Raw genomic sequence first — 27,382 nt, 5'->3', positions numbered from 1 at the left:
CTTCTTGTTTTCTGGCGGTTCACTGGTGGTGAGAATCTCATGGACTTTCCTTCCCCAGCTGGATTTGAACCATGATTCTCAGATCTCAGCCTCCGGAGTAGCTGGGACTACAGGCGTGAGCCATGGCTTTAGTCTATTTGATGTGGGTGTTAACTTGAGTGTCGTCTCACATGCAGTAGGTTAACCTCTGGATGGCCCGGGGGTGGGGGGAAGGGGGAATAAATACACCACCGGAAGCTTTCCATGAAGAGATTCCATCCTTCTTTCTCTTGTCTAGGTATGCTTCCTTAAATGTGCAGCTCTTTCGCTGTTTCTTGGGACTCGAGCCTATCCATACGGCAAGTTTGCTGACAGATCTGTGTTTGGGGGCAAAATGTCACAAGAGTGTAACAGGTTCCTCACTTGGGATGGCTCTCCCATCACAACGAGTAAAACCACAAACCTTTCACCTAGCTTTGCTTCACTGTCCCATGCAGAGCCATCAGACTCACCTGAGTTTCAGATTCCATTTGGTTACCTGTGTACATAAGTTTGACTTTTTAACTACGAGTCTAAAACGCTGAATAATCACTTTGTAAGGACCTGAAAGTCAAGGTGGGATGTAACTCAGCGGTACAGCTCTTTGCCCAGCATACTCGAGGCTCTGGGTTCAATCCCCAACCCCACGAAAGCAGCAACAACAAAAAGGAAACATCTAAAAGCTGAATATAGTTAAGGTAAGATTAAAAAATACACTCACCAGGCACAGTGGCTCCCGCCTAGAACTTGCTCAGGAGGTAAAGAGTATGAGGGTTGTGGTCCCAGCCAGCCCTGGTGAAAAGCGTGACCCTAATAGAGAAATAACAAAATCAAAAAGAGCTGGAGGCACAGGTCAGGGGTCAAGGGCTTGCCTACAGAGCTCAAGGACCTACGTTTAAATGCCAGGACTGCAAAAAAAAAAAAAAAAAAAGATTCTCTAAAATACTACGTAGGAGAAATAACAGGGTCAATGGTCAAAATGTTCTGAAATCAGAATATAATTCCATAGACAAAAACAACTATGAACACACTAAAATAATGAGTTATTTCCCAAGAATAAGTTTAACTTTTCAAGCCTTCTCCTAGTGTAGGTCTTCTTACTATGAAAAAAATACTCGCTGCATGCAAATTTCCAGGGGAACTAGTTTTATATAGAAATCACGTCCCTGTGTGACTACACTGACCCAGTAAAAGACTCACAGAAAGTAAAACACAAATTCTTTATGTGCCAGCATTGAGGGAGATTTGTTCTAGGTAACAGTGGAAATTTGCATTACATTCTGCAATTCAAAACTGCCCCACTGGTACCCAGGTTGAAGATGGCACACACACACACACACACAACACAGCTGACAGTCTGTCACGTCACTGGGCTGGCTGTGCCCAGGAAAGAAGTGACTGGACTCAGAGGAGGGCACAGTTTGGTCCACAAACTACCTCCATGGTGAAAAGAAACAAAAAGCAAGGCGTTCTAGACATGTGTAGATTGGCCTACATCACACGATAGAAATTCTTGTGTGTGGGTGTGTGTGAAAGCTGGTATTGGGGCTTGAACTTGGTGCCTAGTCGCTGTTGAACCCTTTTTCACTCAAAGCTGGCACTTTTTATCCTTTGAGCCACAGCTCCATTTCCAGCTTTTTGCTGGCTACTTGGAGGTGAGACTCTTACAGACTTCCTTACCCAGGCTGGCTTCAAACCACAGCCCTCAGATTTCAGCCACCTCTGAGTAGAAATATAAGTTGCTATCAAGCGTATTTGTAATTATTGTAAGTGAGGTGACAGTGAGTAGCCCTGGCCATGCGAGCGGCTGAGAGACAGTGGGGCAGTGATTGGAGGCCCCTCCTCACACAGGTGGAGCGTGCCAAGGCAGGGCCAGCTCCTGCCTAACAAGTAAGTGTAAGAGGCCCAGGGCGTTCAAACCCATTGTGCCACTCAAAGGCCCACACTTCCGAGGCAGTGCTCCCTGCTGTCTCCTTGCCCGCAGTGGATGGGAGCAGCGTGCATGCTGGCCTTGGGAGCCTTCCCAGGGCTGAAGAAAAGGGACGGAACGGGGCCTGTAGGCTCTGTGGAATCGGGCAGCAGCAGCCCCCAGGCTCTCCCCTCGCCCTGTCCTGGAATGTTTCCTGGGTATTCAGAAGCCTGGCACTGTAAGGAAAGAGGCGTTCAAAAGCGCTCCTAGACGTAAAGCATTCTTACTGCTTACGAGTGTCCACTCGAGTGCCGCCTCCTAAGCGCTTAGCAAGCGCATCTCCTTACACTCCTGGGACTGTGGGTGAGTGCTCAGCAGCTGCTTTCCCGGCTCTGTGTTTTCTCATTTTTCCTGGGTGCCTTTCAAGGCTCGGCTGAACGATGGTGGAGCGGGTGTTTTTGTCCCTTCTCGTCTGCCTGTATTAGGGTTGATCTGCTCCCGCTCATCAGCCAGACCTCGCTCGTGTGGGGCAAACCTTGAGCCCTGTCTTTTGAAATAGGAATTCAGTTCCGTGTGGTGGCAGATGGGGCCCAGCCGATGGCTCTGGAGTGACTCTGACCCCACTGGAGCGCACAGCGACCTGCGGGCGCGTTGGAATGGATTGACGAAGCCGTCCATCATCCACAGCCTGGCGCCATCAGAGGGCAGCAAGGCCCAAGATTCAGCCCTCGGCTGACCTTGCCTGTGGACACCCATGAAGCCATGCAGAGCCGAGATATGGAACACTCAGCAGAGAGGGGAATATGCCTGACCCTGGCTCTGGCTGTGACCTATCAGTTACAGATGCCATGGTGCCTGGTTTAGAGAGCGCACACGTCTGTCTCACCCAAGCTGTGCACGAAGCCCCAGGCCAGGCAGTGTAGGGATTCGACCTGAGTTCACAGAAAGGCCAGGGAAGTGCTGGCCACGACATGCAGAGTCCTTACCTGAGAAACCGAGCGACATTCCTTCCAGATCAGCCTTCCCCTCCACCCCATGGAGGCCTGCAAATCTCCAGGCACGTCTGTGCACAGATTCTCCACGGCGCACACCTAGACTGCAGCAGCAAGCGGTAGAGCCAGTCTGTCCCTGTCGTCTGTCTGTCCCTCCACCTGAAGAAGGGTGAGACCTGCCATCAGAAACAGAGCTGAAGCTGGCGCTGGCTCACACCTGTCCTCCCAACTCTGAGAGGATCAAGGTTCGAAGCCAGCCCAGGAAACAAAGTCCGCGAGACTCGCCTCTCCAGGTAACCAGCAAAATGCCACAAGTGGAGCTGTGGCTCAAGTGGTAGAGTGCCAGCCTTGAGCAAAAAAAGCCCAGGGACGATCAATGCCCAGCACACACACACAAAAGCGACAGCTGAGTGAGAGAGGAAGTAGTTTTGTTAGTTGACTGGCTGCTTGGTTTCAATTCTGGGACAGATTTTTCTTGTGTTAGAAGCCAGTAGGGTTTGTATTCTCCATCCTGAGCCTGGGGGAGCGAGGAGGCCTCTGTTCTTGGTCAGAGCCCTTCCGCCTCTGTCTGGATGCAGTGCACTGAAGACAGGCAGTGAATTGAGACTTGAGAAGTCCCTGGAAACTGGCAGTTGGTGGCTAGCAATCCAAGTGAACGCCGTGTTCATCTAACTTCCGAGCCTTCCCCATCACCCTGGGGCTTCAACTTAGGGCCTGTACGTGCTGCCGAGGAATGGAACCCAGGGCTGCATGCATGCTAGGTGAGCACTCTATCTACCACGGCGCCATGCTCCTGGCCCTCCTCCCTACCGTTTTGTGTTGGACCTTTGGAGACCGCACTGGGACATGAACTGAGGGCCTTTCAGTGCCGGCACTCTACCGCTTGAACCACAGCCCCACCTCTGTGTGGCGCCTGGTGCCTGCCGCCCATCAGGTTTTACTGCCTGCTTCCCATCCAGTGTCCTGGCCACTCCAGCCGTCGCTCCCTTACCTTGCGACAGGCGACGCTCCCTGCTTGTGAGTGTGAAGGTGGAGTCCCCCCTCGGGGCTCGTCAGTGTTTGGGGTACGGGACAAGACAGAGTAAGAGAGGTGTGTGCACCAAAGCCCCTCCCCAAAGGAAGCTTCCAGAAGGGAAAGGAGCCTGCTGTTCCTGCCTGGTTTGGCCAAACCAGGCAATTTCGCCAAAGAAGAAATCTCAGCATCATCAGTCACCATCCTGCTATCGGTAAAGGTGCAGAGGGAATGCCAGCTCAGGGCCACGTTTTCTACAAAGCCAGGGACGCTTCCTTACCGTAAATCTCACAAGTGCGAGGAAGTCAGAAGTGACTTGAGACACTGAATTCCGACAAGGCTGGCAGTCGTCCTAGGGAGAGCTGGCCATTGCAGCTCACCCAGCTTCTAGAAACGTCCTGACTAGCTCATCTGCTTCCAAGAGTTACTTTTGAAGACTTCCATCAAGAAAGCAAGTCTTTCTTGCTGAGGCTGCACGTGGTCATTTAGAATTCCCAAGGAAATCAAATCATTCAAGTGTAGACCAGCACAGCCCCTAGGCGCTCGGTCACTGCGGGCACAGGGAGGCCTGGGGCCATGGAAGTGTGCCCCGGCTCCACCCAGGGCCAGTCAGCACTAGTGAGGGGTGAGGCTCACGGGGCCTGCTGGGTGTCGCCTCTCTCCAGGGAATGAGCGCGTGGGGAGGGCGGCCGGCCGGCCTCTCGGGATGCAGAAAAGGAAAGCAAGTTTCCTGAGACACGAGGCTAGGCTTCAGCGGCACCTCCCTAACTTCCCGTTTCCAGGTGGCTCCGCGCTGGCACACACTTCCTCAAAGGCACAATCCAAGACGCACGGTCGTTCCGCCCCACGCCGGCTCGGATTCTGCTGTGACACTCACCCGTGGCCGCTTCTTCTCGTTTTTCTAAACAGGTGAAAAATGCAGCTGCCAACGTGCTCAGGGAAACATGGCTCATTTACAAAAACACGAAGCTGGTGAAGAAGATAGACCACGCAAAAGTGAGGAAGCACCAGCGAAAATTCTTGCAAGCTATTCATCAGTAAGTACCAGTCCTCATGTTTATCCTGCTTGCTCTGTGCTTGGCTTTCGAGGCTAACACTGTTATTGGGGTGTGTGGTTGTTATTGTTTCCTGAAGAAAAGTTTTAGCTCCTTTTTGATTAAAATTCATGAGTAGAACAGATGTCGGTTTCTTTCTTGAGGACACTCAGTTCTATTAGGCGTATATGCCCTGCTTTATTCATCCTGTTGGTTCCAGGATGGTTAGCTCCTATGCAAAAATCCGGAAAGGTTAAATGGGGTCATCTACCCACGTATTTGCTTTCTACATACCATCAAATGTCTATAGGGATTGCAGCGCAGTCATCTGTCTTAGTAACTGAGTATCCGATGCCGCCTCAGCGGGGACCACGGGGTTGTCTGCAGCCACGTGTCCCTTGTCAGTTTTCACATTGTTATTGTTCTCATGTCCTCTGAGCTTACCTCAGTAAGTACTTACCTCCAGCCCCGCCTCCTGTTTCATGGTGTTTACCTCAAAGAAAGAGTTATTGTAACGTGGGTCTTTCTCCTCCAGCAGAGGTGTCTGCACAGTAAAGCACTGGCTGTGTGGGTCTCTGCTCCGGTGATGGGCAGACATGAGCAAGGGCATCCCTGCGAAGCGGCGTAGATCCTGGCTCTTTGTCTCCCTGGGGCCGAGCTAGCACAGGACAGGAGCATTGTGAGGCTAGAACCCCTCAGACAGATGGAGCTCCCTGCCACGAGACCAGCACTGCCGTCCACCCAACGAACTGGCTCTGAGCTGTAGAGGAGGCACACCGCCCCTTCCCGCCGGCAGCGCTGCCTTCCTCGTGGACACAGAGCCCAGGTCTCTGGGCCTAAGGCAGATGCACGCTAGCACGGCTGCTCACGTCCCACCCTCTTGGTCACCAGAAACTTTTGAGGAGGTGCTGGTGCTTTTCCTTTACGTCTACAGTTAAACGAGGCACAGCGCTGTGCTCTTCCTGTCGCTAGGGTGTGAGGGCCAGCCCAGGAGAGCAAGGGCTCAGGTCCCTCCCTGCTCACCAGGCCTCCCCCCACACCCCTGCCCTGCCCCGTAACCCCGCCTCACTCGCCGTGGAGGGGCGAGTGTTTGTATGTGAGCGTCTCCACCCTCAGCTTACCTCTGTACACCTGAGGAGACAGCCAGCAAGGGAAGTGTGGCCTGTCCGTCTTGGCTGGCCACGCGTCCCGTTTCAGCCCTGTGTGATTTGCCTTGGATATGCTCAGTACCAACTTCAGTATCACACTGTGACCGTTTATGTAGTCCAGCTCCATATCGGTCCCTAACGATGGGTATTAATTCCCGTGGTGGATATTTCTTATAAGTTCTGAATGTACTTACAGGTAAAAGCTTGGGAGAATGCAAGGGTATCTCTTCACTATATAAACTTTGCTGTTCTATTACAAAAACTTTTCAAACTTATTAGAGAAGCCAGGTATGTTGGCTCACGCCTGTCATCCTACTCAGGAGGCTGAGATGGGAGGATCAAGGTTCAAAGCCAGCCCGGGGAACAAAAGGACCTGAGACTCTAGAAAACAGAAAGTGGGGCTTGGCTCAAGGACAACATCCAGGCCAGAGTTCAAGCCCCATGACTCACATACACAAAAAAAAGAAAAAAAAATTAGAAAAGAAAAAAGCCCACGCTGTAGGAAAGCTGGTTTCAAGAACTATCCTTGCTAGCTCACATCTGTCATCTAAGCTACTCCAAAGGCTGAGGTGTGAGGACTGAGGTTCAAAGCCAGCCCAAGGCAGGAAAGTCCATGAGACTCTTACCTCCCTCCAATGAACCACGAGAAAACTGGAAGTGGCTCTGTAGTTCTAAGTGGTAGGGCGCTAACTTTGACCACAAAGAGGTTCAGGGGCAGTGCCCAGGCCCTGAGTTCAAGCCCCATGAGTGGCCAAAAAAAAAAAGCCCTGTCCAAAGGAAATCCTACAGGGGTGCCCTACAGGGCGTGTCGAGCGGACGGAGGCCGTGAAGAATTTCCCCAGAGCTTTCCAGAGCCCGCTCTCTCGAGTCCTGACAGCGCAATCCCCCGGTGACTCTGGCTTCTGTGGAGTGTGCACCTGGACCGTGCGTGAGCTTCCAGCGCTCAGGTGTGTTCCGAATTGTTCTGTACTAAAGCAGCCACATAGTCACCCCAGACCAAGCTGAGTCTGTCTCTGCGGGCTGGGTGTGAATGGGGAAGAAGCAGGGCACAAAGGGCTAGGCCTTCACCGCTCGCCACCGTGGACTGTGGCTGGGGCAGCCTCGCGCAGCTCACACCCTCGCAGCTCATGTGAGGACTCCCCGGCACTCTGCTGGCTCAGGCTCAGTTGTGCTTCTCTGTCCGCTGGGCATCCTCCCGCCCTGCCACTGAGGGAACTCTTCCTCTCACTCTCCACTCATTCTTACCCAGAATGTCTTCCTTCCGTCTCCAGTGTGGACCCGTCACCCACTCGTCTCTGTAAGGCCTGTCATCATCACAGAGGGTGACGGTGAGACATTACGATGCTCTGCTTTATTGAGAGCATTGGCCTTTTTCTCACTATATTGTTTTAGCAAAGGAAAAGGAAAATGATTACAGTTGCTCACCTGAACGTCCTGATGCCAGGCCAGCCCCAGGCGTGATACTCCTGCTCACGTCCAGATCTGGAGGGTGGCGAGTGCAGGCAGGGCCTGCTGCCCAGTGACAGAGGATGGAGAGTTAACAGGGTCTTCTCTCAAATGAATAGAGCCTCCTGTGCCGGACTGAACTCAGCGCTGTGATTTTTTTTTTTCCGTTTCAGAATATTTTACAGTTTCTTTTTCTTTTGTCTTTTTTTTTTTTTTTCCGACCAAACGAAAATAGAGCTCGGAAGTAAGTTGCGTGAGCCGCCACTCTCTCCACATTTGCAGAGTTTCCGACTGGCTGCATGCACCCAAGCGGATCCTTTCTTTGTGAATTTTAGTCGTCTGGTTGCTGCTGTGGAAATGTGATCCAAAATGGCCCATGATATTTTCCTGTGATACATGAAGTTCACAAGGAAGACATCAGCATACGTGTCTTATTCCTTTCGTGTGTGGGGCGGGGGAGAGAGTAATATGCACCGCTCTGCATGTTACCTTTTATTCCGGCAGCTCAGATGGACTTGTCCATCTACCGACCCCAGCGCAGGCTGTGCAAGGGCAAAACCATGCAAGCCCGGGGGCGCGAAGGAGCCTCCTGCCAGGCAGGGTCACACTTCTTGACTAGTAGCAAACAAAAGGGGCAAAATTCTACTGTCAGACACAACCAGACCCTGCCCTCCTCGGGAGAGACCCCTTAGGCCCCTTTGTTTAAACACAAGCCATCCACTTCCACTAGCCAAACCTCCGCCCCCTCCCTCTGGTTTCCACAGTTCAAGGCTTCCCTTTTACTCACCGATCACTGAAAACATCTGGCGCAGAGCCCCAATACTCTTCATTTTGGATACAAATCCCTACCACCCCCCCCCAAAAAAATGACACTCACTGCCAAAAGAGGTCCCTTCCATAACAAAATATCTTTCAGCTGAGCCACTGGCTGGACAGCTAGAAGTCTGTAGAAACCTGGACTGAGATCCCAGCCTCTCCTGCTCTCTAAAAGGAGAGAGTGGCCGGTCCCAAAGGGAAGGTCAGAACCGGAGAGGCACGCGGCCTCCCAGTGCCCCCCTGCTCTTGCAGTGATAAAGGCTGGAGGAAGCTTTTCCCATCAGTACTGTTGGTGCCTTATTACCCTAAGAGTGTTCCTCCAGGGGTCGGGAACATGGCCTAGTGGTGGAGTGCTTGCCTAGCAGACACGAAGCCCTGGGTTCAATTCCTTGGTACCACATACACAGGGAAAACTGGAAGTGGTGCTGAGGCTCAAGTGGTAGAGCGCCAGCTTTGAGAAAGCCTAAGGTTAGTACCCAGTGCCTGAGTCTAAACCCCCAAGACTGGCATTTTAAAAAAAGCGTTCCTTCAAATCCTGTAGGGTGACTCTGACTCCATATACCCTAGCCCTCAGCTGGGTCTGGCACGCACACGTCCTTCCACCCAGGAAGCTGAAGCCAGGGTACCCCACTCTGTCGTGGCCCACACACATTCAGGGAGTTGTGTGTCTGTTGCCCCTGCCCAAGTGAGTACACAGAGAGACCATCTCTCGAGAGCACGTGAACAGAGACACCTGTCGGTACGTGCGCGTTTCTTTTCCACCAGAGCTCCGTCCATCCCTGGACGTGCTTAGAAGCACATTCTAAGGAGTCAGATGACTCCGGCCCTCGCGGTCATGAGCTAGGAACTGAGACCCTTCAGGGTGGATGATGATCCTTTCAGTTCCACTCCACTTGGGGCCACTTCCTTCCTCCTGGTGGGGGGGAAGCTGGGGTCCCGCCCCGGTCCCTAAATCCCTGAGGACACAAACACGCGTTACAAGGTCTCCTGGCAGTAAAATCTTGCCCTGTGAGTTAGAGTTAGTTCTAGATGATTGTGAATGATTTAAAAGTAATAAATACAAGAAAGTATACCTTTCTACATTAAAAACTCTACCTTCTAAAATGGCTCGCCACCTTGGCAAAGTAGAGTGAGCATGATTTTTTTTCACCTTTCTCATTAAGTAGCTTGGGGAAGACATATCCTTTGGAGTAAGTCTTTAGTTCTCAGACATAGTAAACACAGAAGAGGTATGCTTTTAAAAAAACAAACAGATGGCCAGGCGTGGTGGCTCACACTCGTAATCCTAGCTGCTCAGGGGCTGAGAACTGAGGATTGCAGTTCCGAGCCGGCCCTGGCACTAAAGAACCTGAAGTCCATGGGACTCGTATCTCCAACTAACCGCCAGAAAACCGGAAGTGGCGCTGTGGCTCAAGGGGTAGGACAGTAGCCTTGAGCTGAAGAGCTCAGGGATAATGCCTAGGCCCAGAGTTCAAGTCCCACCATTGACCAAAAAGAAAAAAAAATAAAAACACTGAGTTCTCATTCAGAATATTTAAAAAAAAAAGTGTTTTGAGGTCAGTTGGGTGTATACAATGGTTTTGAAATAACTAAAAGCACCCTTACAGATAGACATTGTGTCAGACTTTAATTTCTCTAATTTAAAAAACAACCGTTTCTCCAAAGGAAATAGGCTGGCGTCCCTTCAAAATTGTTTAAGATTAAAAAAAAAAAAAAGTCCCAGAGGAACCATTGAAGAATAAGAGAACTTACTATGTATTTTGAGTTACCTTGGCTGCTGGTTGAATAAAAGTTTGGTCTTTGCTAATAAGAATCTCACTTATCACTGCCTCATCAGGTTCGATACCTAACCCGACTCATCTCAGACTAAACAGGGTTCACACCCGTATCCAGTCACCTAGGCATAGGAAGGCGTGACGAAATCCCATCGCTTTGCAAACTCTCTTCCTATGTCTATTTGTCATGATACTGGGGCTTGAAGGAATGTTTCTGGCTTCTCCTCATGGTGAAAACCCCTTTTTGAGCCTTTCTGAATTCCACTGACGGTAATTAGCTGTCTGGAGGACATCTCATCTCTTGCTCTCCTTTCCTTTCCTTTTATTTGCGGTGTTGAGAACGCATGCTCCTCATTGTACAGACACATGGCCGGGACGGGCCTCCCCGGCAGCCCAGGCATTCTCCATGCAGTTCCTTGCTCTTGTGGGTTTGGTGCATGCTGTTTGGAAGCCATGACATGGCCACCAGGGGAAGGCAGCTTGCTTGACTTCACATTCTGTCTTTTAGATTGAGAAGTGTAAAAATGGAGCAGAGGAAACTGAACGACCAGGCGAACACCCTGGTGGATCTGGCCAAGGTGAGTCAGAGCCGTGCCAGCCCCACCCCTCGCGCTGTGTCCCTGGAAGTGCCCACGGCTGGCCGCTGGCCATGCTGGGAAGGAACCCGGGCCTGCTGGCTTGCTAGTGGACCAGTCCAGCCAACCAGGCACCCTCAGCTAGGGCCCAGCTGGAATGTATCTGCTACACCTCTCACCTCTTCTCACCCCATGTCCAGCCCCCCTGCTCACAGTATTCCAAACTGGAAATCCATAAAGTGCAGGACTCAGAGGCAAGGTGACATCTCTGGATGCTCCCGTCACACTGGTATGCATGCAGCAGGCCTTGAGTCTTTGAGACTCATAGACTGATAGTGTTCTTCAAAAGACAAACTGAGAACGGTAGAAAATTGACATTACAAAGCAAAACAAAACAACTCGAAGGCTGGGCAGCAGGAGCTCACACATGTATAATCCTCATTACTACTCAAGAGGCTGAGACCTTGGGGCCAGGATTTTGGCCTAGTGGTTAAAGTGCTTGCCTAGCATGCATGAAGACTCGGGTTCGATTTCTCGGTACCACATACATAGAAAAAAAGAAGCCGGAAGTGGTGCTGAGGCTCAAGTAGCAGAGCTCTAGCCTTGAGAAAGTCCAAGGACAGGGCTCAGGCCCTGAGCTCAAGCCCAGGACTGGCAAAAAAAAAAAAAAAAAAAAAAAAAAAAGGCTGAGACCTGAGGCTTGTGGTCCAAAGCCGCATAGGGCAGAAAAATCCATGAGACTCTGCTTACCCAGAAAAGAAAAAAAAAAATGCAAGGCCCAAGTTTAAGTTTCAGTATTGGCACACACATAAAACACATGGTATTGCTCACACCTGTTCTCCTAGCTACTCAGGAGGCTGAGATCTGAGGATCAAGGTTCAAAGCCAGCCCAGGCATGAAAGTCTGTGATACTCTTTTCTCCAAATAACCACCAGAAAACCAGAAGTGGGGCTGTGGCTCAAGTGGTAGAGTGCCAGCGTTGAGCTGAAGAGCTCAGGGACAGCACCCAGGCCCAGAGTTCAAGCCCTACAACTGACCAAACAAGGAAAAGTGGGGGGAGGGCATTGCCCTCATACTACTACACATTGGAAATGAATTTCATGTGCTCACTTGCCTAACAGCCATTAAAACTCACCTATACACACAATATAGAATTTGCATTTGTCTCTCTAATACCTAACGTCATTCGGCCTAACTGTTCCAGACTGTGGCAGGAACCAGGTGAGTGCCTACCGTCTCCTGGCTGAACCCCAGTGTGGAACAGACTGGAACGTGCATTCCTCAGGCAGATTGTCCGTTGAGCCACAAGTTGCACGGTCCCCAGCGAGGAGAGCTGGCACCTGTTTCCAGGGCTGGCGTAGCCCGCCAGTGCCTGTCTACACCGCCCTCCTTCTCTTCCTCCAGACCCAGAATATCATGTATGACATGATCTCCGACCTGAACGAGAGGAGTGAGGACTTTGAGAAGAGGATCCTGACCCTGGAAACAAAGTTAGAGACTCTGATCGGCAGCATCCACGCCCTCCCGGGGCTCATCAGCCAGACCCTGCGGCAGCAGCAGAGAGACTTCATCGAGGCCCAGGTGGACAGCTATGACAGGCCGGTGGCCTACGAGGCCGACCGCCCTCGGCCCTCGTCCGGGAGGCGGAGATCCTCCTCCACGGCGCCCCCGACGTCATCCGAGAGCAGCTAGAGGAGAGCGCCAATCCCAGACGAAGACTTTTTGCCATCATATGGTCAATATTTTAGCTTTTATTGTAAAGCCCCTATGGTTCTAATCAGCGTTGCCCGAGTTCTGATGTCAGAATCTTGGGAACCTGAACTACACTAAGTTTTAGGCCAAAATGAGTTGAAAACTTTTTTTTTCCTTCTTTTCTCTTTTTGGTTTAATTTCTTTGAGACACACAGGGAATGCACCTAATTATTGCTATTATAGATTGTCCCTCCTCTAATTTCACTAACTTTTTATTCATGCACTTCAAACAAACTTTACTACTACATTATATGATATATAATAAAAAAGAAAATGTTACTTTCTGCACAGCCTAGTTTGCTCCCTTGCACCACAGCCGCACCGTGCCGTTCTCATCAAGGTGGGATGACGGTTGATGTCGGATGAGGGCTGCCTGAGTGACGGGCTGGTTGTCAAGTGCGCCTCTTCACCCCCCCCCCCACACACACACACACCCGACATGTGGCTGTTTTCTCCTTGTGGTGACTTGACCCAGCTAAAGGCACTGTTCTTTGTTCTGTTTCCTGTCCTCCTCCCCATTCTTTACTTCCAGGTAATGTGGAACATCAGGCTATTAAACCAGAATATGGACCCAAAATGGCACACGTGCTTCCAAGAACCCTTCCGTTCCTCACTAGGTCCCTGTGCCTCACACCTGTAACCCCAGCTACTCAGGGGGCTGAGATCTAAGAACCATGGCTCTGAGCCAACCCAGGCAGACAAATCTGAGACTCTTATCTTGTTAACAGGCAAAAAATAAGTTAGAAATGGAGGTGTGGCTCAAATAGTAGATCCTCCGCCTTGAGCACAAAAGCTAAGCAAAGCAGATGGCCCTGAATTCAAGTCCCAATACTGAAGCAAAACAACCGCATTTTATCCCCACTGATGGGAGTGTCAAGGTACGACCACAGTCTGTGAATGCGCGTTACAGAATGCCAAAGGCCTCAGGAAGGGATTTCTCACTTTCCTTCCCAGAGCACACTGAAGGCCCCTGCAGTACACTTAGAAGATGCATATTTACAGGTTTGCGTCCACCTGCATAGAGTCAGCTCACCTCCTAGTGCATGGTCCCCTGGTCTGTGTAGTGTCGCTGGGGCTAGACAGGGGTGGTCGTGGTTTATCTGTGTAAAGCAAGGGTGCACTGTCAGCCCAGCCACGGTGAGGGTGGCCTTGGCTCGTCACCCAGTCGTGGCGTGGAACCTGGAACAGCGCAGTTGCCGGGCAAGTGCTTTGCTGTTGAGCTGCAGCCCAGCCCCGTGCAGTTCCCTGGCCCAGGGGCTCTGGAGGCTGCGGTGGCTGAGGGCAAGTTAGAGAGCACGGCTCCAAACCCAACCTGCTGGCCTGTCTACACAGGAAGACCCCTCCTCCAGGCGCCGCCCCCCTCTGCCCACTCTCCACCATGACACTCTGGTGCCACAAGGTTCCCATCAGAAGGCCAGAGTGGGGTTATAGCTCAAGTGGTGGTAGAGCACGACTAGCTAGACCTGAACAATCGCATTCAGAAAGCTCAGCAACAGTACTCAAGGCCCCGAGTTCAACTCCCAAGACCAACTCTAAAAGGAAAAAAAACCAGTATTCTTTTGCAAAAAAACAAAAAACAAAACCAAAAAAACTATGGTGCTATATTTGGTTCACACTGCACATTCAGTAGAGAAAATAACGTGCACCATGATTATCTATAGGTGATGGAAAGAAAACATTCCGAGGACACAGCTATAAAAGAGTGCAATTGATCTAGAATGCATGTGAACCACTCACCCTTCCCGACTGCCCTGACCAGTGGGGGCTAACCACACGCACACACGCCCTGACCACTGAGCAGCACGACTGACCGCACGCACACACGCCCTGACCACTGGCGGGCGAGCGAGGGCTAACCACACTCACACACGCCTACCTCCCAGTACAAGCTGCGCTGGAAGGAAACGACAACGCTGCTTGGGGACAGGGACTGCCAAGGCAAATGAACCTCAGAATTCTACCTTGTCAGAAAGAATGCTTCAAGAAACAGAACCAGAATTGCTGGGTTCACAAGACAAGAATACATTTGGTGTAAACACTGGGCGTAGCAGAGGAAAGAAATTTTTGTAAAGATGATTCATTTGTTCTTGCAATTTGATGTCATTAGCTCTTGCATATTCTACTCATGTTGTGACTAAAGGCAGAATAGATACAATTAACCCTAATTATCCTCTTACTGATCACTTAGCACTCTCTCCAGAATTAAGAAACAAGGACAAGAATAACGGATTTCCGTTCTTGGGAAAGAAAGATGAGAAAGTGAGTTTTAGTTTTAACTTCATAGGCTTATTTTTAGTCTTTCAACTGCAGCTTACCTGGGTGAGGTATTCTTTTGTCTCCAAACATTAATCTTTTCCCATTATAAATCTGCTCTCGCTTTGTATTTGTAAAAGAACCATAACCACGTCAAATTACTTCTCTTACATTTGTGCCTATTCAGATAACACTGAATTGAGACTAATTCAATACTGACAATAGTTCTTACTCAAGTACTCAGGACACTGACACCTAAGCACTGAAGTTCAAACTTCCCTACCCACGATGGGTAGCTAGGATCACCTCTTGGATCCAAACAGCCACCAAAAAGCCAGAAATGGAGGTGTGGAAGAGCGCTAGGCTTGAACAAAACAGCCAAGAGCACAGGCCCCGAGGACAAGCCCCTGGCACAGTAAAATTTAAAAAGACATGACATTGGCTGATTGGCGCAGCACAAATCTTGTGTGAACGCACCCTCCTTGCGTCACAAAGAAGTATAAATTGTTGCGAAATACACATTTATCTTCATTCTCTACACCGGATGGGCCTTATGCACAAATGGATTCCTCTTCAACTCCAAGTCTCCTTTGAACCATGCTACATAGAATGTGTCATTTAATCAGGAATTAAGCTCAAGATACAGGTGTGATTTTTTCGTCTCTTACAAGTGGGAGCACACACTGAGCAAGGCCGGTGCGGTCGCAGGTTGTCCCTCATAGCCCCGGCAGGCTCATGCTCAGCTCCACTCTCAGCCATGCTGGGCTTTCTTCTCCATTCATTCATTCATCCATTCTGTGTTCATCCTAGGGCCTGAAAGTAGAGCTTGGACGCTCAAGGTTGGTGTTCTATCACTTGAGCCACAGCTACACGTCTGGCTTTTTGTTGGTTCATTGGAGATAAGAGTCTCACAGCCGAGAGCATGGTCTAGTGGTAGAGTGTTTGCCTAGCATGCACGAGGACCTGGGTTCAATTCCTTGGTACCACATATGTAGAAAAAAGCCAGAAGTGGTGCTGAGGCTCAAGTGGTAGAGCTCTAGCCTTGAGAAAGTCCAAGGACAGTGCTCAGGCCCTGAGCTCAAGCCCAGGACTGGCCAAAAAAAAAAAAAAAAGTCTCCCAGACTTTTCTCGCCTAGTCTGACACTGAATTATGATCCTCAGATCTCAGCCTCCTTAGTAGCTAGTTTGACAGGTATGCCTAACCTTTCTAGCCTTTCATTTTCTTCTTTCCCATACCCAACTAACCACTAACCAACTAATTAATTAACCGACCATTAACTAACCAACTAGACCATACACTGTCTGGCCTTACTGCTCTCTCTCCTTCCTCCAGCCTGCTCTGCTATGGCCTTTTCTCCCTCGTGTACTTGAGTCTGGCGCTCTTGTACACGTCTCATTATTTTTCTATCTAGGAAGTTCTCATCAGCATGCAGCCTTCTCACCACAAAAGCCCTAGCCGTGATGCCACCTTCCATTCTTCACAGCTGAAAACGTGCCTTGTTCTTCCTCGGTGTCCAAGTGAGAAGCCTATAACTCTCCAGGCTTATTTGGGGAAACTGAAGATCTGGAGAGCCATTCCCCCAGCCTCCTGTCTGTCTGTCTATATGTCACTGTCATTATTTATTCAGTGGGGTTTGCTGAGTCTTGGGGCTTAATACTCAGCATCTTGTGCTCTAGCTCAAGGCTGGTGCTCTATCACTGAAGCCACATAGCCACTTCTGCTTTTTGCTGATTCACTGGAGGTAAGAGCATCTCAGATCTCGCTGCCTAGGCTGGCTTCAAACCATGATCCTCAGGTCTCAGCCTCCCGGGCAGCTAGGATGACAGGCGTGAGGCGCCGGTGCCTGGCGTTCTGGGAGGATTCTGGTATCTGCACGTGGCTCCCTTGTTGCTGCTGGCTTCTTGAACTGAGTTGTTTCCTTTCTCAGTCAGAGCATGTGTGGTGGGTCCCATTTTGAAATTCCACATGGTGGTGCTGTCATGGCTCCTGTCTTGGCCACACCAGTGATGATGAGGGTGATGATGATGGTGAATGTGATGATGGTGATGATGATGATGAAGATGGTGAACGTGATGATAGTGAAGATGAAGATGATGGTGATGGTGAAGATGATGATGGTGAATATGATGATGATGATGGTGGTGATGATGATGAAGATGATGAAGATGATAGTGATGATGGTGGTGATGGTGGTGATGATGATGATGATGGTGATGATGATGATGGTGGTGGTGATGATGATGGTGGTGATGATGGTGATGATGAAGATGATGGTGATGATGGTGATGATGGTGATGATGAAGATGATGGTGATGATGATGATGATGATGATGATGATGATGATGGTGATGATGATGATGATGATGATGGTGATGATGATGATGATGATGGTGATGATGATGATGATGGTGATGATGATGGTGATGATGAAGATGATGGTGATGATGATGGTGATGAAGATGATGGTGATGATGATGATGATGATGGTGATGATGATGGTGATGATGAAGATGATGGTGATGATGATGGTGATGAAGATGATGGTGATGATGATGATGATGATGATGGTGATGATGAAGATGATGGTGATGATGATGATGAAGATGGTGAACGTGATGATAGTGAAGATGAAGATGATGATGGTGGTGGTGGTGGTGGTGGTGAAGATGGTGAATGTGATGATGGTGATGATGATGATGCTGATGATGATGATGATGATGGTGATGATGATGATGATGAAGATGGTGAATGTGATGATAGTGAAGATGAAGATGATGGTGATGGTGAAGATGATGATGGTGAATATGATGATGATGATGGTGGTGATGATGATGAAGATGATGAAGATGATAGTGATGATGGTGATGATGGTGGTGATGGTGGTGATGATGATGATGATGATGATGGTGATGATGGTGATGATGATGATGGTGGTGGTGATGATGATGATGATGATGGTGATGATGAAGATGATGATGATGATGATGGTGATGATGATGGTGATGATGATGATGATGATGGTGATGATGATGATGATGATGGTGATGATGATGGTGATGATGAAGATGATGGTGATGATGATGGTGATGAAGATGATGGTGATGATGATGATGATGATGGTGATGATGAAGATGATGGTGATGATGATGATGATGATGATGGTGATGATGATGATGATGATGGTGATGATGATGATGATGGTGATGATGATGGTGATGATGAAGATGATGGTGATGATGATGGTGATGAAGATGATGGTGATGATGATGATGATGATGGTGATGATGAAGATGATGGTGATGATGATGGTGATGAAGATGATGGTGATGGTGGTGGTGGTGATGATGACGACGATGATGGTGATGATGATGATGGTGTAGTAAGTGGGGAATGAACACTCTCCTCTCTGACAGCCTTGGTTCCTTTCATGGGGTCTATTGGTGGCAAACTATGAAAGTATGGCCATCACCTCCCTACTTCCCTTCCATAGACAGAGCCTCAAGTCCTGGTCCTTCACGCATCCCTTCCTCAGAACCCTACAGCGAGTCTCATTTCTCCCTTTTCAGAAGTTTCTCTTCCAGAGGCCCTGCAGTTTCTTTCTACAATTTAATCTCATCATGCCCAGCACTCTAGGCTAGACGCATCTGCCTAGATTACCACGAAACACACGTGCTACTTCTTAAGCAAACCAGCAAATCCTGGCATATGGGTCTGAGCGTAGGGGGCTTCAGGTGGCAACAGATGAACAGATGAACCTCTCACTCATAATGGAGATCCAAGAGAAGAGCCTTGTTTGGGCATCTGTCAAAAGATTAACATACATGCCAGGCACCAGAGACTCACACCCATAACCCCGGCTACTCAGGAGGCTGAGATCTGAGGTTTGCAATTTGAAGTGAGCCCAGGCATGACAGAATGTGGGTCTCCTACCTCCAAGGCATCACCACAAAATCCACAAGTGGAGCTGTGGCCCAAGTGGTAGAATGCCATCCTTGAGAGGAAAAATCTCAAAGTATGCCAGCTCTGAGGCCCAAAGTCCGAGAACCAGGTCTGGCACAAGTAAAAATTAACGAGGAATTCGCAACCATTGAATTTTGTCTTACATGCCTTTAAATTTGTATGAATGGAATGGAAATTTGTCGGCCTTGGACTCAGTGTTCTAGTAAAGGCCCTTGGTCCTTATTAGCAGAAAAACACTGTGGTAGCAGCCAGCCCCTGCTGCCCTGAGTTCTTCATCCTGATGGCCACCCTGCCATATCCACCCTGCCTGCTCCCAGGCACCGAAGCTGCCGGCCAACCTGCAGCTGGGTGAGGCCAAGACCCCGGCAGCCAAGTGCTGGGGACATTTGTTTCCGAACACCTAACATTTGCTCTTTATTAGGAGGATTAAAATTGCAAGGAAAAGCAAGGGCTCTCTCTTCTTTCTGCATGAACAGCTTGTTTCCATGACATTTATATGGGAGCACTTGCTAAATGACAGGCAGATTGTTCGGAGATGTTATTTTCTGTCTCTCTGCCTGGGATCTTCGCGTTGTGGGTGTGATGTAAGAGAGGCAGGCTCCTTGACTGGCAGGTGTAGTGGCTGAAGGGAGGGCGGCTGGGGGGAGGGGGAGGGGGCCGGGAATATGTTATTTAAGGGTTGCCATGGCAGCGGCTGAACAGATTCGGCTGGAAGTTGTAAGATATAACGGCGTATTTTTTTTGGGGGGGGGGGTAACAAGGAACATTTCTACAGACAAAAGTGTCTGCACATTTTCGTTTTTCTCCTAGTGAAGGCAACTCACAGAACACACCAGCCATGTGGGGTCAAGATCCTGAGGGCCAGAGACGGCGTGGGCCGGACGCCAACTGGGCGAGGGGCCTGGTCCTCAGAGAAGGGAACGGACGGCACTGGAGACGGCTGGCCAAGGGGCCCAGGCGATGGAAGAGAGGGCAGTGGGGTCTCCCATGTCAACTATTCTACTGTGGACAGGACCTGGCATCAGCAGCACTGCTCTGGGGACAGGCTGCCTTCTCCACCTCGCACAGAAAGCCTCTTCCCTCCCGGCCTCCACATTGGTCCACACCTCCTCCTGTCACCCTAGCCACTCAAGAGGCTGGGAGAGCATCAGGGTTCAGACCCCAGCCTGGGCAAGGAGGATACAAGCCCATATCTCGACAGGAAAAGGTGGGTGTGAGGGCGTGGACCTGTCAGCCCATCTCTGCAGGCAACGAGACAGGAAAGACAACTGCCACGTGTCAGCCTGAAGAAAAGCTCACGAGACTTGCAACAGAAAAGGCAGGGTGTGGGGTGCACTGATATTTCAGCTATGCCAGAAGCATTTAAAAAGATCTTTGTACAGGCCAGGACTCAGAGAAAACCAAGACCCTAACTCAAAAATAACCAGTTCAAAAAAAAAAAGGCTGGAGGGCTTGGCTCAGGGGTAGAATGCCTCAAGGCCCTGAGTTCAAACTCTAATATTTAAAAAAAATTCATATAGAAATATACTAACTCTGAAATAATACAAGATTAGCATGAATAATACACAAATTTGTGAAACATTCCTTATTTTTCAATGCTTAAATTAGTAAGATAAGCATACAAAAATGAGCAGCTTTTCCATGTATCAATAATTAGCAGAGAAGGAAACCAGAAAAATGATGGGTATAAATAATAAAACAGCTGGGTATGAACTAGGCATATAAAGGAAAACTATGAAACAATGAAGAAATCTGAAGAAAACACAAGATAGGAAAGCTTTACATGTTCACAGATGGACAGAATTCTCAAGGTGACTTGTTGAAACCTTTTGTACAACTTCTTAAAATAAAAAGAGTTATCATTGTGAAAATAACCATACCACTGAAAACAGTCTACAGATTCCAAACAATTCTCACCATGACATTCTTCTGCTCTAAAATTCATATGAAAGAAGATCTCGAATGGCCAGAGCAATTTAGAGCAACAAAACAAAACAAAGAAAAAGAAAGCATGCCACAGTAGCCGTATAAAAACAGGTGACAGATCAAATTAAAAGGCCCAGAAACGAACGCACCCGCAACTACAGCGTCTGATTCTTGACAGAGAATTTTGGACCTGAAACATAGTATTTTCCTTAATTCTTAATTTTGACTAGCAAATAAATATTCATTGTAAAAAGTGGTTTTGTTGTGCTCGGCACGGTGGCTCACGCTTGTCATCCGAGCTACTCAGTAAGCTGAGATCTGAGGATCAAGGTTCAAAGCCAGCCCAGACACAAAAGGACCTGAGACTCTTTTTTTAAAAATATTCATTTTATTTTTACATAATTGTATAAAGGGATTTCAGTTCACTATGTTCGTTTATGAGTAGGGTGCATCTTGATCATTGTCACCCCCTCCCTTTTTTTTTTTTTTTGCCAGTCCTGGGCTTGGGCTCAGGGTCTGAGCACTGTCCTTGGGTTTTCTCAAGACTAGAGAGCTCTACCACTTGAGCCACATCACCTCTTCTGGCTTTTTTCTATGTATGTGGTACCAAGGAATTGAACCCAGGTCTTCGTGCATGCTAGGCAAGCACTCTACCACTAGGCCAATCTCCTGGCCCACAGACCTGAGACTCTTATCTCCAATTAACCTCTAGAAAGTGGGAAGTGGAGCTTTCCTCAAAGGTAGGTCGGTAGCCTTGAGCTGAAGAGCTCAGAGACAATACCAGGACTAGTTCAAGCTCCATGATCCACAAAAATGAGTCACAGCCCTACTTCCCTTTTCTAGTGGTTAAATGGAGACAAGTCTCACGTTCTTTAGTGCCTGGGCTGGCTTTGAACTGCAATCTTCAGATCTCAGCCTCCTGAATGGCTAGGATTACATGCGTGAGCCACCACACTTGGCCTATTCAGGTTTTTATCAAGTTACATTATGCTTTCTCACATACACACACACACATACTATATATATATATATATATATATGTTATATACAATATACGTTAATATATACTATAATGTTAATTATATGTGATTATATGCTACATAATATATGTAACTATATAATGCTAATATAATAGGTATTTAAATGTTATATATATAATATCACTTCAATCATTTTCCCTCTTACCCTTCCTTCCCTACTTTCAGCAGCAATCCCAGTCTCACAATTGTATCTTCATTATTATTTTCATTTAGATCTAGCTAGATTCCACGTTTGAGTGAATTCATTTCATGTCTCTCTCTCTGAGCTTGGCTTATGTCTCTTACTACAATGATGGGCTTGAGTTCTATCTATTTTTCTGCAAATGACATGACTTCATTCTTTTTTAATCGCTGTGAATGGGGCTTGGAAACTTTGGGTGTACCACAGGAAAACAGTGATCATTTAAAGATAGATGCACAGGCAAGTTGCCCCTGGATGAAACTTCCATCACACAGGAAATGAAGAGCCAACTCTGACCAATGGGATTGCGTCCGACTTGAAGGCTTCTGCGTATCAAGGGAAACGGCTGCCATGATGCAGACAGTGAGAGAAAAGCTTTGCTAGCTATTCATCCAAGGATGAACTCCCAGAACATCCAGAGTACAAAAATAAACACCAGGAGAATAAGGAATCCGATCCATACACGGGCAAATGGATTCGTTCTCATTCTTTGGAAGAAGTACAAATGCTCTATCAACACACAAAGAAATGCTCCAACACCCTCAGCCATAGAGGAAATGCAAATCTCATCCAGGTCCGAGGGCAATCACAGAGAAAACAAACGCTTGCCAGGGGGGTGCGGCTGGTGGAGAGCATCCTAGAAGACCAGGCACGCACCTCCCACACGACCTCGCTCAGGACGCGAGCTCCGGGGCCTGGATCTGAGGGAGTGTCAGTCCTCTCACCTGCATTCCTGTGCTTGCAGCAGTATTCATCACATTGAAGAATCAGCCTCGATACCAAACCACCACATACATATACACAGCAACGCTGTTCAGCCGTAAAGAAGAACAAGATGTTGTCATTCCCAAGAAAACTGATCCGACTGTGGCTCCCTTGTCAAGAGAGAGCAGCTTAGCTCAGAGGAGTCAAGAGCTGAAGACATGTAACACAAACAGATGGGACTGTAAGAGAAACTGTAAGGGGGGGGTGCAGAGTTAGGGGGCTTAGCATGAAGTTACTCTATACACACATATGTATCATTTTCATATATAAAATGTTATTTTCACATATGTGCTATTTCAATCCATTTATTATTTTATATGAAAATAACATAGGAAGACCTACCAAAACTATTCAGATAGAATGGGAAGGAGGAAGGGAGAGAGGTGGAAAAAGAGTGATATTGATGGGTGAGTTTGATTTTTAAAAATTATACACATATCTGGGCCAGGAGTGTGGCCTAGTGGTAGATTGCTTGCCTAGCATGCACGAAGACCCGGGTTCAATTCCTCGGTACCACATACATAGAAAAAAGCCAGAAGTGGTGCTGAGGCTCAAGTGGTAGCCTTGAGAAAGTCCAAGGAGAGTGCTCAGGCCCTGAGCTCAAGCCCAGGACTGGCAAAAAAAAAAATTATACACATATCTGTAAACATCACAATGAAAGCCCTTTAGTACAATAAAATAAGATTTAAAAAATAAATTTGAAAAGTAAGTATTTTCCTGTCCACAAAGCTCTAATTTATATAGTCACAGACTCATTTCAGCTGAGTCTACTAAAATTTCTTTTGGATCAAAAAAACACAAAATGTCCTAGAAGATTACCAGCCAAATTACACGGTTGCATTGCACTTGCCCTCAGCCAGCTGTGTGACTTCGAAGAAGCCTGGGAGTAATCCAAGCTTTGCTTCCATACCAATAAAGTAAGAACATCAAACTAACTTGATTTCTAAAGTTCCTTATGGCACGGAAATCCTCAGTTCCAAAGTGCCAGAGTTTCCCAGATGAAAAAAAAAGGAATATATAAAATGCTAAATGATGACTTCACAACCTAGCATGAGGCAGACACACTGGGCACTAAGTTTAATGAATTTTTATTAAAGGAAACAATGTAAGTAAACTCTTTGCAAGAATTCACTCAATTCGTTAATTATCTGCAAGAGTCCAGAAATCCAATTTGAAGTTCAAGTATTTACTAATCAGGACCCTCTGGGGCCCTGAATAGGCCCTCTTTTCCTATCAGCCATTACACTTTCCCAGAATGTAAATGTCTTGAGCATCCATCACCCAAAACCACTTCTGAATTTCAAGTTTAAAATGAGGAATACCAGCTCAGTCCCTGCGGCTCATAGCCTATCTACTGAGGAGCCTGAGATCCGAGGATCCCAGCACCAAGGCAGAAAAATTGCCAAGATCCAGCTCCAGTGAGCCAGGGGAGAGATGCTAGACTAGAGGCGTGGCTTAAATCAAGCACCAGCCGTGAGTGAAAAGGGTGAGAAAGAGCTGGAGGTTCCCGAGATCAACAGCACACCAACCAGACAGACAGATAGTAGAAAGGATGGGTAGATGGAATAGATAGATAATAGATGATAGGTAGATAGGTAAATCGTAGAAGAGAGATAAATTGGTGACAGAACGGTGATAATTTTTGGGATGACCCCAAAATGTGTGGAAAGCAAAGCCCTTACCACACTCACGATGTCTTATCATCATCTTAAAGACAAAACTGGGGAGACCACCTGGCTGCCACAAAGGCTCTGAGAGGCCACGGCACAGCCCCACCTGTTCAGCATCGGGAAATGGCCGCCTCCCCTGCTCACTGATGAACAGCTGCTCTAGCTGTGTGTGTGTAGATAGCACAATCCTGCAGCTTCATAACTACACACTCATATATATAATGTACATAATACATAACGTCAATTATCTATAAGTAACTATATTCCATAGTAACCTATATGAGTCGTCCCACTCTCAGTGAGGGAAATAAGGCCACATGCCCTACTCTGAAGATTCAGGTCATCAGTTCTAGCACACCCATATGTGATCTCAGATCTCGCAGTCACGGAGCGGGCATGCCACACACTGGCCCCCGGGGGACGTCCAGTTCTTGGATCTGTTAGGTGTTTGCTTGCATTTAGCATCTAATGCCCCTTCCTTAGTCCTGTTATTTCCCAACTTGTGTGTAATAAACATCCTTTCATCAAATTCATCCTCTCTACTACGCTCTCCCACCCTGTTTTGTTTGGACGTACTTTTTTTTAATCCGCTTAGATGATTAACACAGGGTAAATTTCACTGTGACCCTTCCATGCCTGTTTGCAATTTGCCTGTTGTTAATAGAGTTCATTCTTCTCCTTTCATATGTGCATCTGACCACATACCAGAGCTTGTGTAGACTGAACTCTTCAGCCTGTCTGCAGAAGCCACACAAGCAACTATGGGTGTAAATAAATGGAAAAACCGCCTATGGACAAATGGAAAGGCGTCCTTTTATCCCTGCTTCTGATCCCAGAAGCCCTCATGGTCCTGCTGTTCTCATGATGTATCACAGAAACAACCGCTCTGTGTTTCTCCAAGCTGCTTTCCCTCCGGGGAGAGGCTTGGCTTTGCTCTCCGCCAGGTACTAGAAAATGCTTGTGCTGCTGTCCTTAAGTAAACCAACCTCTTCTCTTTCCCCCTACAACGATTTTTCCACTGAGCATAATGCCCCAACTTCGCCTTTATGAATTTTTAACTGGCATTCTTTAAAACTTTTTCCATCACTGAAATGGAAAGTGGATTTCTCAGGAAGCTTTTCTAAGCTTAAAAAAAGAAAGAACAAAATTTTGAGTACATCTCCTTTCTCCATGTCTAAGCTTAGCACCAAAGTATGTTTAATTGTTCCATGATCTAATCACTACAAGCTATGTGTTTCTGAAAGCCACGGCTCAAGTCCTCAGCGTGCTTCCTATGAGAAACCAACCTCCTCTGTGGCCCTTTGCTGTTCAAGGCTAATGATGTAAAGAAAGAAAGAGGGTCTCTAAAAGTCCTTCTCACCGGGCGTGTGGCTCACGCCTGTAATCCTAGCTACTCAGGAGGCCGAGATCTGAGGATCTGAATACTCAAGATCAAAGATTGATGAGATTCTTATCTCCAATTAACCAACAGAAAACTGGAAGTAGCACTGGGGCTCAAGGGTAAGCCTTGAGCTGAAGAGATCAGGGACAGTGCCCAGTCAAGCCACAGGACCCACAAAACAAACACCTCCTCTTGAGGGGAATGCTCTGGGCTCCCTGGCTTCGCTTCACCCCACACACACACACCCAGCCTCCAAACATTCAGGGGCTGAACACCACCACCGAGTTCTAACATGAATGCTCTCCTGTGGGCCCTGTGAGGCCCACACAACTGGATTAAGTAACCTCGCAGGGGCCATGGCGTGGAAGGGGCTGTCCTGAAGTCCTCCTCAGATCTCGACATCCACAGAGCTTCCTGAGAGGCCTGAAGAGGTGGAGGCTACGGCTGGAGTGCTAAGGCACCAGTCCTGGGTTAGCAAACCCTCCCCAATAACTATAGAACAATAACTGTTAAGTACTCCTCACTCTGCATATAATTCAGGTGTCCTGGGAAGGTTAACCCGTAATAACTGAACTCTCTCCACTCCAGCTCCTTCCAGGCTCTTCTAGTGGAGAGAAGGGCTATATCTCTCTATCTATCGGAATAGATATACATACATGACCAAAACAAATTCAGCCAGCTTCCACTTTCACATTCCCCCAGGAAAGAAACATCCCCTCCCCCCGAAATAAAGGTCTCAATCTCCAAATCTGAACAGAAAGAACTTCTATGTTTTATTGAGAAGGTGGCATGGACCGTCTCAAAACATGAATCCAGTTCTTTAAAAACTCATACTTAGCCAAGTACTAGTGGCTCACACCTACTGCTCCTCCTCAGGAGACTGAGATCTATGGATCGGGGTGGTTCAAGGCCAGCCTAGGGCAGAAGTCCATGAGATTCTTATCTCCAATTAGCTGCCAAAAAGCCAAAAAGCTAGAAGTGGAGGTATGGCTCAAGTGCAGAGATCCAGCCTTGAGAAAGCTGAGGGACAGTGTCCAGGCCCTGAGGCCACAGTTAAGGAACCTTGTCTCCATCTGCAAATCTCCATTTTTGCCATATATTGCAAACCTGTTTCATACCCAGACTTATGACAGTCACAATCCAGTTCCCACTCAATGAGATAGGACTGGGCATCTTTAGAGGTCAGAACACTGGATTCTTTCCACATCGCCCTTTTCTGCACTAATAGCTCAGATTTCTACCCCGGGAGTCTCAAGAGTGCTGACCCTGTGTCTTTAAATGTCCTTCTCCATGAACCAGAAGGTCTCACTGGATGGGGGAAAGCACTACCATTTCTATTTGGATATGTAGGTAATCTTGTCGCCTTTTAGAAGAAAACCTGCAAAAGCTTTCTATTTTAAAACATATATGATGGTTGAAAGACCTTTTAACCACACAGGGTATGATACAACCATAAAGGAGCTAGGCAGAATCACAATTATCAGAATATAAATTATATATATATATATGTATGTCAGGTAAGTATCGGGTAAGTGGTTCATGCTGTAATCCCAGCTGCTAGGCAGGCAGAAAACAAAAGGATGGTGTCTTGAGTCCTGCCTCAGCCAAATCTACAGCCATCTCATCTCCAAAGCAAGCTGGATCCAATGTACTCTATGATCTCAGCTACTCAGGAGTAGCTTAGACTGATAAGTAGATACGATTGTGATCCAAGACCAGCCCGGGCAA

General features: G+C 47.9%; 1 protein-coding gene and 1 long non-coding RNA gene across 7 annotated transcripts in view; one reads left to right on the top strand and one right to left on the bottom strand.

Annotated features, from left to right (window-relative positions):
* Positions 1 to 12,756, top strand: part of Kcnn2 (potassium calcium-activated channel subfamily N member 2) — a 176,757-nt gene extending 164,001 nt beyond the window's left edge. For all 6 annotated transcript variants that reach the window (XM_090325476.1, XM_090325475.1, XM_090325478.1 and 3 more), the window contains 3 exons: positions 4,841 to 4,968; positions 10,659 to 10,728; positions 12,130 to 12,756. In XM_090325476.1, coding sequence (XP_090181602.1) covers positions 4,841 to 4,968; positions 10,659 to 10,728; positions 12,130 to 12,417 — 486 coding nt within the window. In that variant the 3' untranslated portion in view covers positions 12,418 to 12,756. The remainder of the gene's footprint in view (positions 1 to 4,840; positions 4,969 to 10,658; positions 10,729 to 12,129) is intronic.
* On the bottom strand, positions 5,596 to 11,076 carry LOC150041815 (uncharacterized). The gene is made up of 4 exons (XR_016533703.1): positions 10,939 to 11,076; positions 8,049 to 8,174; positions 7,539 to 7,946; positions 5,596 to 5,623 (listed from the first exon to the last, which is right to left on the bottom strand). It is a non-coding gene; the product is annotated as an uncharacterized LOC150041815 (long non-coding RNA).
* Positions 12,757 to 27,382: the final 14,626 nt, after the last annotated feature.

This window comes from Megascapheus bottae, chromosome 38 (assembly GCF_031878675.1).
Source record: "Megascapheus bottae isolate mThoBot1 chromosome 38, mThoBot2.hap1, whole genome shotgun sequence".
In the NCBI taxonomy this organism is placed as follows: Eukaryota; Metazoa; Chordata; class Mammalia; order Rodentia; family Geomyidae; genus Megascapheus; species Megascapheus bottae.
This window is presented reverse-complemented; position numbering and strand designations above follow the sequence as displayed.